Source organism: Drosophila elegans, unplaced genomic scaffold (assembly GCF_018152505.1).
Source record: "Drosophila elegans isolate 14027-0461.03 unplaced genomic scaffold, ASM1815250v1 contig_208, whole genome shotgun sequence".
In the NCBI taxonomy this organism is placed as follows: domain Eukaryota; kingdom Metazoa; phylum Arthropoda; class Insecta; order Diptera; family Drosophilidae; genus Drosophila; species Drosophila elegans.
In genome coordinates, this window is record NW_024545578.1 from 16,506,476 (window position 1) to 16,524,016 (window position 17,541).

Here is a 17,541-nt window from a genome sequence, read left to right on the forward strand (position 1 = left end):
ATAAAGGTAATTATTTTATCGTTCGTTCAAATTCGCTTAATTTTAACGTTGAATGCAACGACGTCGGGCGGCTGGAAAAATTCCTCTACACAGATATATATCATAGGTATAAAGGTATATAGAAAGCTAATGGAAAATGTGAAGCCTAGGTGGCTGGCCTACATCCTCCAGCCTTAATGGGCAGCTGTGGCTGTTTTTGGCGAGAAAAACGAAAAAGGCAAAAAGGAACAAGAGTAGGAACGAGGACGTGATTAATTACCAAATTGGGAGCCATTATCGCGTGCACTTCGAGGGTGTTTGTAAAGTTTTTCCGACTCACGCACACACAAAAATACACATAGAGAAATAAAAGAACTTAAAAGCTAGCAATAAACTAAAAAATAAAGTAAGTTTTTTTAAGATAGAACAAGTTTTTTTTCGTATTTTAAGGAAATGTTATATCTATTTCTTTCAGACATAAGAATATAATTGTCAAGAACTTTTTTTTTCCTTTTTTTGATTTAAAACTCGTTTTAGTAAATATAAAGAATTGAAAATTCCTAAGTGCTATTTTCAGTGCACAACAGACTATCCTTGCTAGTAATTTGGTCGTGTCTCGAACATTCTTGTTGACGCTTTTGTTCTATATTCTATTACCCCGAAAACTGCTCGCCTCTGTTATTGGTGTTCGCTTAATTTTTATGCAAAAAACGTTTCGTTTTGGTTCTTTCAGCCGTTATCCTGCGATAGTCCTTCCTGGTGCAAAATCAAGCGCAAAATATTAATGATAATAATTTATTACCAACTGACAGGTGGAGAGACAGGAGGCACGCAGATGGTTGGGGGCCTTTGGGGTTTGGCGGAGTTGCTATGGGGCGGGTATCCTCTGATAAACGCTTTGTGATTAGCGGTCGTTGTTGCTGGTGGTGTAGCTTCGTGGCTACGACAAGGAGCCTTTGTCATTTTTATTGTCATTTTTTGAAAATTTATGCGTAAATTCGATTTTGCTGCGGGCGAATAGAAATACGTGAGTGGGTATAATGTGGGCGAAAATGGGAGAGTGAGTAGAGTTCCGGACTCCTGATACTTTAAGAAGGATAGAAATTAAAATTTAAATAGGATTAAAGGCAAAGTATTTATCAAATTTATAGAGAAATTAGAAAATAAATAGATCATGAAAATAAACTAAATGAAAATTGGTAAGGATGTTGCAATGTTGTAATTATTTTAAATAACTAAATAATTTATTATTCAACCAAAGTGTTGGCTGATCTGATTTTAAACGGCTTAAAATTCAAACATACCCCTAAATACCCACTCAAACATTTTCAAATTACTTAACGCAAAAACTAGTTGAATAGCATATGAAAAAAGTAAAACTGGGACTCACGACTCACTTGCCATGCAAAGGCACCAAAAACGACGAAGGTGGAAAATTATGAAACAAAAAATATTTGCACTTTTCTCAAGAAATGTTTGCACACACTCATAGACAGACGAATACACAAACACCCACACACACACACATCCAAACATAGATGTCTCTTTGTATAATTCATATTTTCCAACCACTTATTGTTTAAACTAAATAAAGCAAAAACTTTTTCCATAATTAAAACCGACGGCAGAGGCAAAGGCAACAACAATCTCTCGGGGGAGGCTTTCCAAGGGAGGGGGCGTGACGTTTTTAAAGGCGGTTGAGTGGTGTATCGTGGGTAGGCGCAAAAACGTAAAACAAAAGGATTTTCCTTCATTTTGTTGCTGCCTTTTAGGCGCAAAATTTTCGCTTATTTTTTCCGGACTTTTGCCTATTTTAATTCTATGCGGTAAATTAAATTTTCGTATTGTCTCCTTGTGCACCCGCCCACTTGCCCTCTCATTTTTTTGCATAAAAATTCACGAGTAAAAGCGCCTAAGGGATGGAGAGTGGGCGTGGCCAAGTGGGAGGTTTATATAGACATAAAGATAGCGACTCGGGGGCTAAAAATAGGCAGACAGAAGAAAAGCGGCAGCTAAAAATGAAAATGAGGCGCGGCGCAACTGCTTTTATGTGTATGAGTGTGTGTGTGCAGTGCATATGATATGCAACTTTTCCTGCCTATTTTGCATATTTTTCTATAACTCTGGCAAGGAAAAAGGGAAAGCTTCTCTGTTTTTTTTTTTCGAAATTATTTTATTTATACTTTTTCTATCTTGCAGTAGGGATGGGTATGAATATGCATGGCTTGCTTGCAAAAAGTTGTTTTGTACTCACTATTTGTTGCTTCGAAATTTTATGCAAGCATTTTGCAAATTGAAAAGCGATTTTGTATAAATTTGGGTCTAGCCATTTTAAGTTTAATCCGCTTTTTGCGGCTAAAGAAATACTGATTATTTAGTTATGATTTGAATAGAAGGGAAAATAAACTTATTTTTCGCTTTTGTAGAGTAATTTAAAAATGTTATACTTATTTTCGATTTTTATAAACGAATTTAATTTGTAGTTCAAGTAAGATGACTAAGATAAAAATCTCGAAATGGCTTTTCCTAAGAAGTGAAATCCGTAAGAATATCAGGAAAATCAATGACATAATTCATTTTCCAAATACGGCCATAAAGTAAGCTTTTCCGCAACTAAAATGACTATAAAACAAGCGAATCAAAATGTCTACAATTGCCATTATGCAAAATGATAAAAAGGGACTTGGGGAAAACTCTCCCAACGGATCAAGATTACCATTCGGATGGATGGATGGATGACCAGGGGGAGGCAATCCATCTTAGGGCGTTTATTTTATGAGCACGTGGCAAGTGAGGCATAAAAGTGGATGAGGCCAGGTACTGAAGAGCACAACGGACCCCGCCAATTCAGCCGACGAAGCGTGCAAGTTTTATGTTAACATCATAAACGATAATATATTACATTGCCCGACAACATTAAGCAGAGATCCCGAAAAGGAAAGCAGCAAAATCTCATGCGGTGAGGGAAGCCGACAGGATATTTTCTTGCCCCCGCCTGTGCAATAATCAATTTAAAATTTTCCACGCCTTTCACGTTGCCAACAAATTTTCATTAAATGTTACAACCAAGAGCGCAAAAAAGCCCAAGCAACGAGAAATCCAATAAAATGAACGAGTTGAAATGTCGTCGTCTTAGGGGCTGGGAAATTGGGTGGAAAGGCTTAGCTGCCACTGATTTGAACACATTTTTCTTGCGCTTATTTCTCTGGTTTTTTTATTTTCGGGGCCCACACAACGCAGTACAAAAACAATTGCAGACGACAGCGACAAAAGAACGAAACAACATAAAAAATGACATTTACGACAAAATTACATTTCCAGCAGTCAAAACGAAGGAACAGGGGTTTTTTTGGACGAAAACTCGGGGTGTTAGGTGAAGAAAATACGTCTAAGCCTTTAACGCCTTTGGGGCGCACCAGCAGTCAAAACAACAAAACAAAAAAATCGAGGGGAAAATGAAGAAACTTTGCACTAAGTGATTTCGTACGACGGGGAAAGAAAACTAAGGAAACAGATGTTTTCCGGGTTATTTATGCTTATATTTTATTTGTATCGTAGAAATTCAGCGAGATCCCATTAAGCTTAACTATACACTGCACTTAAATGGGCCCTTGAAATTTAAGTTTAGTACAAAATGCATTAAAATCCATTTTATTTTTAATATTTACTACCTTTATATAAACATATTTAGTTTAAGCGTGTTGTAGTTCTAAAAATTTTTAAAGAAGTAAGTTTATTTTTGTATACAATTTAAAAGAATTTTATTAACTTTTTAAATTTTTGGGTTATCATCATTTTAAAAGTATTTTTAAAATTAAATGGATTTGGTTTTCTCTCATCGAAAACCGTTTATATAAATAAAATTCCGAATCTAATATGTTATTGCCCAAATGCAAATTTTCAACAATAAAAAAATATTATTGACAAATATATGATAACATTTTCAAAAATCACATAACCGTCACAAAACAAATCGAATTTAGCGTTGAAATATTTTTCATTTGAAGGGAATTTAATTTTCTCTCATCAAAAATCGTACACAGATTCTCCATTTATGCACTGACCAAATGCAATTTAGTAATTTAGCCTTTTGCTGCCCAAATGGGAATTTCCACAATAGAAAATAATTTTCAAATATTCACGTACGAAGTCTGCTTTTCCGCGCTCTCCATTTCCCTCGGCATCCGGCGGCAGGCAGGCAGGCAACTGTTATTTATTTTAGGCCCAACCGTAAAATTACATTTCACTTGTAGTTTTCCTGCCAGCGACTGGACGTGGGCCAACTTTTGTTAATAAATTCAAATGCAACTGGCAAATGCAAGAGCGGGGTGGTTGTTGAAGAGAAATGGCGAACTTATGCCAGGCAGGCACGACTCATTTAAGCCATCATTTAAGTCCCCCTTTCAGCGGTCACGTAAGCATCATAAATTTCCGGCCCCCGCCGCAAACTTTATCCCGCTCGCCCGCGAAATTGCAATTTTAGTTTTAATGAAAATTTTTAACGCTCTCCACGGCTGCCGCAGTTCGAATGCTGCAGCTGCATTTATATTTACTGAGTATTTTTATTGAATTTTTAATGCGCACGCGGCACATTACAAGGCAATGGCCAAAAAGCAGGCTATGAAATTTTTTTACTCCCCAAAAACAATTAAAACCGAACAAATTATCAAGTAAATTTATCAGCAGCCACACAAATTAAAGTTTTTACCATTCGGAATTAAAAACCAAACAACAATAACGACGAGCGACCATATAAAATTAATTATTCCTTATTTCATTTGTCTTCAAGGGCTTTTGTTTCGCCTTTGCCTTGTTTGTTTTTTTTTTTTATGTGACTGGAAAATGAAAATCTTTAAGCGGCTTTATGGTAACAAGGATCCTGTCGCTCGGGTAATCCTTCTTTGGGCCCAGCCAATAAATCTTCGCTAGCCACCTCACCCACCCACTCAAAGTGAAAGACCCCAGCTGCAGATTTTCCTTCCGCACTACCCCTCACACATTGTGCTTTATTTTTATTTGTCTTGCTGGTCTTTTGTCTAGCGGTTTTCCGTCTCTGTCATACAGAGCTCAACGCTCAAACCGCAGACAGAGGGACGAGGGCGTGGCAGAGGCTTAGATCGCCCTCACCGCCCACCACGCCCCACTCGAGAGGCTAATGCAAAACGCAAAATTTAATTATAATTTCCGGTTCTGCCTTTGCATTTCGAGTGGCAACTGGAAAATTATTTTCTCAAGTGTGTGAAGTGGGGAGGTCTGTGAAAATTATCCAATTTAGGATGTGTAATTGCCACGAGAGGCTTGGTTGGCAGCAGTTTTGCGTTTTGAAATTCCATATATATGAAATTGTCAGTTAAAAAGACCGAAAAAAAAACATTTTATTTCCAAATTAAATTACATTTTGTTGAACTAAAAAATAAAATTCTATAGAATTTGCCGACTTTCCCAGAATCCGTTGATGTTTTCTTTATGAATCTAATTCCAAAATACTTAAAGCACCTGGTAGACTGGTTATTTCTGCTCATTTTTTCGGAATTCCAAACACGTTTGGCGGATGTAATTTCATTTTGGCAAAATCAACTAGAAAGAATGCTATAGTCGAGTTTCCCGACTATTAGATACCCGTTACTAGCGGGCTAACAAATCCTATCCTATACCAATACTATGTCTCAAAGTGACGTGCCAGAGGTGTTTACTGCTTCGCGATTTGTGCGCGTTAGAGTGGGCGTGGTTCCATTTTGAAAAAAACTTGCGCAGCTTAGGAAACATTAGAATCTACATGCCAAATCCCAAATCTCTAGCTCTTAAAGTTCCCAAGATCTCGACTTTCATACAGACGGAGATGGCTAGATCGACTCGGCTATTGATACTGATCAAGAATATATATACTTTATAGGGTCAGAGACGTTTCCTTTGTTACATACTTTTCAACGAACGCAATATACCGTTTTACTCTAAGAGTACCGGGTAAAAAAACCAGCCAGCATAGGGCCAAAGTAAACAAATGGTTTCCGCTTAATGTAAACAAATCGATGATGGCAAACAGTTGGGGTCTCCTTTTCGTTCATTTTCCCCCAGCCCCTCATTAAATCGGATACGACTTGCGTTCTGCGGGTGGCTTCGATTATGATACGCACCAAAAGCCAAACAAGAATCGCATTTCAAAGGAGACAGAGTTCCGTGAAGATTGTCCACTTTTGGGTTTTGTTTTGCGCCACTAATCCTACGGTCTGGTTGGTTTTTCCGCGGAAAAATCTGTTTTCATCTATTCAAGTTTTTGCTCAGCTTGGTAGGACGGCATCGTTAGCGTGTAATTAAAGAAAACGCTAAGGAAAAGCCCTAAACTCGCTACTTGACCGCAGAAGCCTGCAATTGAATCGTGCAACTCGTTTGCTTAGCTTTTCTAGAGCCTTTTCCTTTTGCTTCAATGTTGTTTTAATTAAAAATAATCGAGTTTCTTGTCGTCTTTCCTTTTTTTTGTTTTGAGTTTGTGCAAATTGCAACAAAATGAGTTGACAAAAACTTTTTCGCAAGGCCAAAAAGTGTTTGCCATTTTGTAACATGTCTGCACGGGATGTGCGGACGTGTGTATGAGTGTGTGTTGGTGAGTGTGAACAAAATGAAAATGTCATTGCACATAAAGGCAGGATGGAGCGTACGTGACTCGCATTGCCGGAAATTAAGTGGTGTCCCGACACGTCCAAAGCGCACGAAGACGGAAAAAGCCACAGACAGGCGGCCAAAGGGGGTTAAATGTGGGGCCAGGAGGGGTTAAGAGGAGTCGAGATGCGGCGAGCGGAACACAGTTGAGGTGTGGCCCCGTGTTGGTGCATCCTAGCCAGCCAGGATGACAATCAAAGCCGCACAATGTCGCTTGTTTGTCAATAACAATGAACATTTTTTCTGAAATTACGGATGGAAATCCTTAAGGTTGGAGAGCGAAATAAATGTATAAGCTTTGGGATGGGAGAATATTGGCAATACAACTGATATTTCTTAAAATCCCCACAATTATTGGAGCTACCTATCAATTAATTTCTTCACTTGCAGATACAAAGTTTTCAAAGAAAACAAACTATCATAGAATCTAATTAAAAATAATTTTTCAAAAGTTTTTAAAAAATAAATGTATTTATAAAATTTGTATTTTTTAAATTATTTATAGATATAACGTTCAAATATAAATTAAAATAAAACATAATTTTGTTATTAGACAAGTTAAAAGACGTTATATGATTTAAACGTTGCTCTGCTGTATTAAATACCATTAAGCCTTGAAAGCTCTTAAATATTTAGCTTGTTTATTGGGTTTACAAAAATCTTCATAAACGATGCAATCCAAAATAAATCACTTCAGTAAAACTCTGGCTGTCAAAGTCAGCCAAGTGTTTAGCACTCATTTGGAAATGTAAACCAAAGGCAGGGCCTCTCGCTTTTTCGCACTCTGAAAACTAGGGTTTCATGGGCTTTTGTTGTTGGCTGTCATGTTGCCGGCGGTTGACATGTCGCTGCCACGCCTCTGTCAAGAGCAAACTTTTCCACGATTTTTGACTGCTTTTTGTTTTTCATTTCGGCTGCGGCAATTAGCAAATAACTCACATAATGTCCGCGATTCGGGGTGACCAGATCCCGTCCATGGTAACGCCAGGAAGCCGGGGGAATCCCCGATGAAAATTGGGTGGGTGAAATGCTGGGTAGATATTGCTGGTAGTTCTGGTGTTGGTGGTGGTGCTGGTTCTGTCCCTGTGCAAATTGATTGTGATTGCGTTGGCGTTGCTGCTGCGGATGCTGGATCTGATACTGATTGTTGGCTGCCATTCCATCGAAACTCCCATCACCGGGCTCAAATGCAGCCCCCTGCAAATCGGTAGTCATGCCATGCAAATTGAAATGCCATCGCAGCAATGACAAACGATGCAGCCGCTCAAAACTGTCGCTAAAGTCAAACCGAGAGCCAGATGAATGTGGCATCGGTATATCTATATAACTTTCTATATATCTATTTGTCACGCACCACCGAAGTCAAGTCTTCGAACTCAAAACAGACACTGACAAAACTCAGAAAGTCCAGACTCGCAGAGACTATACAAACTGAAATTCTCCGCAGCCAAATGAAATTGAAAACTTCAATTGAAGGCCAGCGAAATCTGAGCATTCAAAAGCCAATACAATTGTTGGAACAAAAAAAAAAAACAAATAAAGTTTTATTTTCCTTAGACTAGAAAATAAAACTTCAGAATTTTCCTTAGACTAGAAAATAATACTTCATTAGCAACAACATTCTATTCAGAAAACGAAAGAAGAGAGCCGCTAAATTACTTCATGTTGTAAATCCAATCGAGTTTCCGCGTTAATTTCCCAAAATCAGGAAAAACGTGGCATTTTTTTATAGGGGTCTTAATTTAAATCATGCCTTTTTCGTCGAGGTTAAAGTGTACTCTTGCTTTTATTAATGGCTCTTTTTCATGGCAAAAGCGAAAAGTAATTATTGTTTATGCGCATTTTGTTCCCAAACAAAATTTTCGTTTCTTTTAGGTTTTTTGCGTAGGTTTGGATAAATGTACTTTGGGGATAAGGGTCGTCAAGGGCCACGAAATAAAAGCGTAGGTTGGGACTGAAATTTGTTTTTGATTTAACACTTTTTTCACAAGGTCATGAAACGTTGAGTTTTATGTATATTTAAAAGACTTTAAATTTAATTAAAGCTTAACTTAACTTAATGTACACGTGTACTTCAAATTTGTTTTGTAAATAATACAAAAAAAACTTTTTGAAGACCATGTATGTACGAGTTGAATATGAAACTCTTTATAATAGAATAAAACACTTCAAAAATGTATATGTTTAGGAACAAACAAAAACATGAAAACCAAGCAGGACATGTCTATAATACCGTCTTTGAAAAACTGTTTGATGACTAAGGGAAATATAATATTTTATTAATCGTAATCTTTATTTAAAGCTTCGAATTTCTTCTATTTATAAATCTGCCTGGCCTCTTCATCAAAATTATAATACACTTTTGTCATGGTATTAAAATGTTTATGCCCGGCAGTAGCAGCAGCAAAATAATAAATATCCCAGCAGCGTAAACCTTTTTTTGGTAACCAGAGAATAATAAAAGAGGAGAATAAATAAATAAATAAAATGTTGGCAATTATTTAGGCTTTTAACATGTCAGCCACGTGGCAGCCACAAAACGGAAACGGAAGCAGTGAGGCCCACACACATACACATACACTCACTCACACAAATAAAGAACGAATTGAATTTTGATTTGGGTTTCGGGCCAAGAATAAATGTTACATATGTTTCGAATGAGAAATGTGCGAGTAGAGGAAATGTGATCGGAGTGAAAAATGTATTTAATTGGATAAACCCATTTTTCAATTCAAATGTAATGAGTTCAATTTCAGACGAAAATAGAAAAGGTCTTTCCTGGTAGCCAGATGTCTAGATAAATCCAATCAAATCAAAGTCAATTGCACAGCTCAATCGTTTGCTATTTGTTTAGGCATTCAATTATCCAGGCAAACAATCAATCCCCTACCAGTAAACTGTATAACTAATTTGCCAAATTTAACAAAAGCCAAGATACGGCGACAGCGACTGAGCAAACAAAGTTAATTACAATAATGAAGCTAATTTAGACCAAAAAAGGCAAAAAGAAAAACCACAAATTAGGCCAAGAATATCGGCAAAGGACTTTTCGCAGGTGGAGTGAGAGGTTGACTCGGGATGAAACTTATCTCAATCTGAGACGCATTTTTCAGCGTGGTCTGCCCTTTGTCAACTTGCCTTTGCGGTTTTTCGCCACCCCTCCTGAGGTCAACTAAAAATACTTTTCGGCTTTTATAATTTATAGCCCGGTTGGGCAAACCAGCAACCCCCATTTTTTCCCAAAGCCCGCCTTCCACTTTATATTTAATTAGTGCGTGCGGTTCAACCTCTTTCGGTGCGTGAGAACTCGCGAAAAAGTTATTAACTGCCACTAATTATACATTTTTCAAGTGATACGCATTTATATTCATGCACTTTCCTTTTATATATGTACTTTCTTCGCCGACGGTCCTGGGTCCTTGCCATAAAAAGCTTTCCTGGTAATTAATGCTACATTTTTCTTCTCGTTTCGTTTTGGTACGCGACTCTTTGGCGCTCTCGTCTTAATTACACTGGATTATAAATATTAAAAACGGAAGCAGTTCACAGTAATCAGGACATCGAGCAGCAGCTAAAGGAAGTGGCAGCCATTTTGTGCTGTACAGTGAGAGAGAATTTGAGAAATGGCTGCTTAATGAGACCAAAGAAGGGGTTAAAACAAATAATGCCGGATATCAGGTTGAAATAATCAAAAAACGCAGCAGAACAGAGAAAAGGAGTCGCAAAGAAAGCTGCATCTTTTAGAGCAAACAATTAGTTGGTAATTAAAAGAAGTGTACTGTGTGTAGGAATGAAAGAGGATTATTAGGATTACGGATGTTCCTGCTCCAAACAACATGTTTAAGTAACTAGGAGTTGTGTAATTCATGTGTACCTCTAGAATTCTAAAAAAATCACACTTGGTATATTAAGGGCTTTTAAAATTCCACCACCTGATTTTCGGCCTGTAAATAATCTTAAAAAATAACCTGTTTGGAAGTCAAAAGAAAGTACAACTTCTTTAAACCCTCATATTGCTCTCTTTGTTAATAAAGATAATATGTAATATTTTTAAATTGCAAAAAAATGGAAGCAGCTGCTTATGTCAGGCTGCTGAAAACATCAAAATCTCTTGTTGCCAAGAACAATTTCAATCTACAGAACCAAAAGGAGCTGAAATCCATTTGGCAGCAGATGTAGACAGCACACATAGGACTGAAAAGTTTACACCCTTCAAGTATCTAACATAATAAAATACATCAGTTATGTTGAGCATTAAAATCATGTCTAAAAATAACGAGATATATGAAGTCGGAATGCTGCGCATCAGTAAGTGGTGAACAATGCGGCGTATACGCAATATTGGGTGGTACCCAAGGCATACTTTCAAGCCGTTTTCACCACTCAACTCGGCCAGATGATGGCGATGATAATGCAACGAAAAATAGGACAAAAAAACTATAGAATTCTCTTCTACTTGAGACCAGGTATGGCCGAGGAACTTGACATATGCCGAGGCAAGCAAGGCAGTTGAGCAAAAATAAGTGGAGGTGGAATTCCAACAGGGAGGGAATTCCAGCCATGCCCACCACTTCACACAAAGCTGACTCAACTTTGACATTTCTCTCTCTCGGACTGCCTCGAATTTTCCCTGCCCCTTTTTACCATTTTCCCCCGTGCACCCACGGCCATTTCCCTGGCAAACACAATGGAATGTCCACGGCATGTGGCAGTCAGATGTGTGGGCGTGGCGTTCAACTTGTTTTTGCCGCAAAATGATTTATGACAATGCATTGAAAAGTTCTAGGCTGTCAACAGGGGAGGGGAAATGTCAATAAGGGAGCAGAGTTACTCCAGAGGCGAGAAAATTCTGGGTAGCAGGGTCCTCGAAGCACAAATGTACACAGAAAAAAAAAACATAAACTTTTTAAATAATTTAATAGCTTGGAAATATAACCAAACCTTGTAAATCTTTTAAAACTTCTCAAGAACGTATTAATATGACAGCCTGTCCATTTTTTTCGCATTTAATGTTTTGATAAAATAACAAATAATCAAATTGTTTCAATATTTTTAAAAATTTTCAACAAATGAATGCACTATGGTAAAAATATAACACATATTATCTTTTATGTGTTTTAAAAATGTATAGTTATTGAATTCATTAAACTGATAGTTATCTCTTTTTCTGAGCTACCCATTTTTATATGATTTTCAATTTACACCTAGAAATGTTTAATGCCCTGACTGAAGAAGCAAACTGTCAGGGAAGCTGGCAGCCAAATGCCAATAAGTTGTCATGTTCCGACGACAGCTGCAGCATCTCGCACATCCTGCCACTTCCTACCGCATCCACCCACAATATCCCTTCTGCCCGGGGCCACTTACACGTTCGCCGAGAATGGCCAAAGACTACGGGCTTCGTCTTTCGGGCCGCATTCACACACAATATTCAGGAATGCAGGGAACGGATGGGCGGGTGGGAGTTTTGGGTGGCAAAGGGGGTGCTGTCGCGACGCCTGAGCACGTCCCTCATATGCCACAAGACGCTGCACACGCTGACACATTAATGTCCGCAGCGAAACACCCAGACGCACCTGTGCTGAAACACCTACAGTCGCCGCAGCGAAAAACCCCCAAAACTATCCCACCATTTTCCGCTGCCATAGCTGCCATTGTCGTATTTGTCTTATGAACTGTCAAACTGACATTCATTGACGCCTGACATGTAATAAACGAAACGGAACGAAATGAAATGGTCGAGATGGCGTGAGTTAAATAAGGATGAAGGGCAGCCACCTTCTTCACCGGAAATATCATTTTTCAAACCATTTTATGTTTGTCCAGGTCTCATACATACATGCTTCATGATTTCATTTATTAAGAAAACTAATTCAATTTTAGACCACGAAACCAAAGTTGTTCGTATTTTTTTCGAACCATTTGGGATGTTAACTTGTTTAATTCAATTAGTTTAAAATTTAAGCGGTGAGCATATATTTGTTATAAAATATAGGTGAATGGATAACAGGTTTTAATGAATGAGTTTTGAGTCAAACATTTACATATTGTTAATTTCCTAAATGAAATATCCATTTAAAAAATTCACTAACGCTGTATTTTATTAAAAGGAAACGCAGTTATGAAGGTATTAAATAAAATTATGGCTTGAACACACATAATGAAATGGCTCCAATTTAAAGTAATTGTGAAATACAACTCAATCAGCGGGAGTGAAATTCCATTAGCGAAAAGCATTCAAAATTCCAAGAATTTTCCTGCATCCACAGAAAACCGCCAAAGCTCACAAAGCATTTGGTAACATTTTCGGATGGAGGGCAGGCGAAATTTGGATCAAGAGGCTGAGATGGGGAAAGCCGGATAACAAATTCAGGTAGATGGCCATGGCAAACGTCGGGGCGAATTTTTGCACAATGCAAACATAATGAGTTTGGGGAAATGCAAATAATTCGCAATGGAAATCATTATTGAGCGCTGAGCCAGACGACAGCCTGAGCGGTTAGAAAACTGGCAAGGAGGAAAGGTTTTGGCTCCAGTCCACAGTGGTCATCATGGTGGCTCATGCACAGGAGGAATTGAAGCTTATCCCGTTCACTTCGGCTGCACTGCCAAGACTTTTCCCCACGGGCTTCGGTGCAGCACCGAAAATGGAAAATGAAAAGAAAATGTTTAAGAGCCAGTCCAGTGGCGCAAAACACAGAAATATATTTTGCTGTGATGCATTTCTTTATTATATAAAATTTTTATTTTTCATAAATGATTTTAAGTATTAATTATGCTCAGGAGGGAAATGTTCATATAAATTTATTTTCTTTAAAAAAGCAGTTAAAGTTTTAGAGAAATATATCTTTTTAATATTCCACAAATAAACTTTTATAAATTTGTTTATACAAATTATAAAACACAAAATTATAAAATAAAATGACTTAAGTTCTAGATAATCTAGTTCATATTCGAATCTTTTTAAATTCAAAGCTTAAAAATGGTGTAGATTACGTAAACAGTAATATTTTTTAATATTTTTGTTTATTGTGAATCATATTATACTATGTCGAATTTTATATATGTTTCTCTCGGTGTAATCATAGGCAGTAATGGGCGGAGCAGCGAGTTGAGTGGGTGAGAACCGGGCGATAATCGTTAAGCGATTTCGCTTCCTTTTCGTTTGTTTAATGAAGTGTTTAAAATTTACGATTCGAGCTAAATTTATTGCACTCCGAATAGATATCGAAGGGCTGTCCGTCCGTCTGGGGGGCAAGGCAACCCCCAACTCTAAAAACGAAAAATCTCAGAGGGGAGGACGAGAAAATAAAGAAAGGAATCCCCTTTGATGGCTGCTCGGGGAATCAATCTCACATGTACCCCAAAGGGGTGTGGGTGAAAATGGAATTCTTGCTGATTGGATGACACGAAATAAAAACGTTGCACACAACAAAATTGTTAATAGCACTGCTCTTTCTCTCTCTATATACATATGTATGTATATATATTTATATATATATATGTTTTACCCCAAAAACCTCTTGTTTGCTAAGCCAATTACGTGGATACCACACAGAGACAGGAACAGCAGAAAGCAAAAACAAAAGGACAATAAAGGGCTCGCTCGTAAATGCCATCAAAGCAGCTTAGCTAAGCAGAGTGACTCCGACGAGGTTCAACTGATGATGCTGATGCTACGTATACGCAGCGCTGGTTTTCAATAAACCGCACGGCAAAAATAGCAGCGGAAAATAAACCAAACTTGATGGCAGCACAAATTCTTTGCATACTTTTGCGGGCCCACTCAAGTGGCAAGCCACAACAACAAACGACAACAACCAACTAACAACGAACAACGAACGACAGCACTTGATGAGCTTTCCAATTACATTTAGCTGTTGCCTGTTAACTGTCTCTTCCTTTGGCCGGATAAGGAATTAACTGCCGGCCTCGTAAAAGCCAAAAACAAAAATGGCCCTCAACTGATTTCCACTGCTGACTTGGCGTGTGCACAATAAAAATTATCATAAGTTTGCCATCCCATGTGAGTGCCCACCGACTCCGATCACTGCAAACGCAATTTGTGTAATGAAAGTCGAGGGCTTTTCCGTTGTGGTCTCGTCTGAGCTCTTATACCAGATCAAATCTGTCAGAAGGTGAGTCAATTGATGAAAGGAGTGGCTAATGAAAGGTTGGTTAAGTGCACGAATAAGTGATTTGTATAGATTAAAGCGTTTGCATTTGCACAGACAGAATGTGTAGTGCAGATAATTTAAAACAATAAAAGGAACCTCAAATTACTAACTTCTTTTAAATTTAATATTTGCAATAAGTTGGCCGTTGTTGGTTTTAAACCAAGTTACCAAATTGTCAACATTTGAGAAACCTTTTTCATTATTAGTTGTCAACATCAGGCAAACGGACGATTGGATCTCGTAAAATTATTTGTAATAGAAAAGTCATATTTTTCTTTTCGAAATTTTTGAAATGGCGAATCGCATGAAAGCAGGAGCATGCTGCCCTCCAAGGTGTCCAACTACCTGTCCACCTGCCTGCCCGCCCTGTGATCCACCGTAAGTATAGCTATTCCCCATTATATATACTGTTATTCCAATCCCTATTAAGTCTGGTGCGATTGAAAAAACTGTGGCCGGAGCCCTACAATCCTTGCTCCTTTAAGAATTGCCTAATCTTCGGTGGACACGATGAGCCCTATGTCCAGCCATTCGATCCGAAAGCATGTGCGCGAATGCGTCGTAATGACATCGACAGATCATTGGGCTATCCCATTGGCGTAGTCTGCGGTACAATGATTGTTAAGGGGGGAATTCCGAATCAGGAAAGCGTTCGGTTTGCTGGAAATCTAAAGGGTTTCGCTCACTCATACTACACCCGTCGCGATGAGTGGAACCCGGAGACAATTGATATGTTGATGAACGAGGCTCAGGTGTTGTTCAACGATTCCGAAAACATGGATCCTCCGAATATGGTAGAATCTCCGGATATTTATGACGAAAATGAGCAAAGGGTGACGCGTCACTTTATGATCAACGAAATTGAGTTTGCCATGGAATTGGAGGCTCCCTTCGAGATCTACGGTTACCCCAACATAATACAAAATCTTCGGCGGATCTTGAGAGCCTTCTTCAAAAAGGCAAAATACGGGATTTTCTTCACACCCAACTGGTATCTCCTGATTTGGAAGGAGAAGGGTGTGTGGATGGTGTTGGATCTAAATGGCAGGGACAAGAACACCATGCGACCAAATTATGAGGAGGGTTACCCCTTGATATTGGGCCTCAAGTCCTTTGACAATGTCATTTGGCTGATCAAGAAAGAGAGTGATCTAGAGAAGACAAGTAGATTTACGATTAGGGAGATCCTCGTGGTCCGAATGGCCACTCCTGGGAGCACGGGTCAAAGTTGGGAGCGAGAGCATGGGATGCGAATGAGCCAGTTTGATGTGATAGCCTCGGATTATGCCTATGTCAAGTCTAATCTACATCTCACTTTGAACTCAAAGGATGCCCTGAGGAATCGTAGTGCTCTGCCAGTAGCTGTGGCCACTGCCCTGGCCTCCAAAATCGATCATCCGGCCACCTGGGACATGAAGATGTACGACAAGGTCATATGCTATGGCGTAAATATGTGCAAAAACTGCTGGGAACCGTGCGTTGATCCCAGTCTACCCATGGATCTTGATGATTTCCCCCGACAGATTCGCATGGGCCAGTTTGTGGCCGAGATTATGCTCACCCCAAATGTCTACGAGGGCTGGTGGAAGTGCGTGCCGATGTACAAGTTCAACGACTTTCATCTAATGATTGAGAAGGCTCTCGATAACAATGATTATGTGATCTTTCAGATCAACAATCAGATGTACTCGCTGTGGAAGAAGTCGGATTTCATCTATCTAATGGATCCGTATCGCCACAACATTGTGGGTCGTATTTTGGAGGAGGGTGAAGATCCCAAGAGTGCCACGGTCAGGATGTTTGGTAATATTGATCGTCTGCTGAGTGTCTTTCATCAGATTTTACTTGAATCGAACCGATCGGCCATGTTCCATATACATACACTCAAAATAAGAAACATTACGGAGTGTCCTCCTGGCACGGCTCCTGCCTTGCTGCCACCCGATGAGGATGTGGAGGTTAGATCTCTCAATGAGAACATTCGCTTCGATGAGAACTACGACAAGTGTCTGCAAGAACTGGGCGAGATTAGTGACTTCGAGGAGGATCTCGTCTCGGAGATCGAGCCCATTGTGGAGGTCAGCTCGTCGGAAGAGATGGTCGAAGAGGAGGAGGGCGGTGGAGGCGGTGAAGTCGAGGGTGGCGAGGGAGAAGACGATGACTAGCTCCAAAAACTTTTTCACGATTGAGCCAAGACTCCCATATTTGTTATGCAATTTTATACTCCATACAATAGATTAGGTCACTAGATTTACGATTTGAATATTTCACTCATTGAAATATGAAAATTAAATTTTAAAATATACAAATTATAAGTTAAACTATCAAAGAGCTTTCGATTTCGTAAGCGAAAGAGTAATTTCATTCTATTTTAGATTGATATGGTGCTTTTCAATTTTAAAAATAGTTCCTGAATAGTAGTGATTCAGCAGCATCAATTTGCCATTTACAGCTTTTCTATATCCATATCTCTACATGTTATCCATCCTTCAGGGTTTTCCTTCTTTTTTTTAACAAGCACGACAAGAGGAAAATGTCTGTGAGGAAAACAGAGGGACGCGAGTTGGTTTGAGAAAGCGCGTAAAACATTTTGAATTAAATGTCACGTTGGCGTTGTGTAAAGTCGCTTGTTCAGCGACACAACGACAACAAGAGGATCTGGCTAAAATAGTCGTAGGACGTCGCTCCTTGAAGCGGTGGCCTCTCTATGTTATTGCCACCTCTCGAC

The 17,541-nt window shown here is 38.8% G+C and overlaps 2 protein-coding genes across 5 annotated transcripts in view; one reads left to right on the forward strand and one right to left on the reverse strand.

The window, feature by feature from the left end:
* The window catches only part of LOC108147427 (protein alan shepard), a 127,812-nt gene that overhangs the window by 66,645 nt on the left and 43,626 nt on the right, over positions 1 to 17,541 (reverse strand). The gene's annotated exons all lie outside the window — the stretch shown is intronic.
* LOC108147429 lies at positions 15,002 to 17,134 on the forward strand. Its single transcript, XM_017273903.2, has 2 exons — positions 15,002 to 15,191; positions 15,244 to 17,134. The coding sequence occupies exons 1-2, from the start codon at positions 15,106 to 15,108 to the stop codon at positions 16,976 to 16,978; spliced, it is 1,821 nt and encodes a 606-aa protein (XP_017129392.1). The 5' UTR covers positions 15,002 to 15,105; the 3' UTR covers positions 16,979 to 17,134.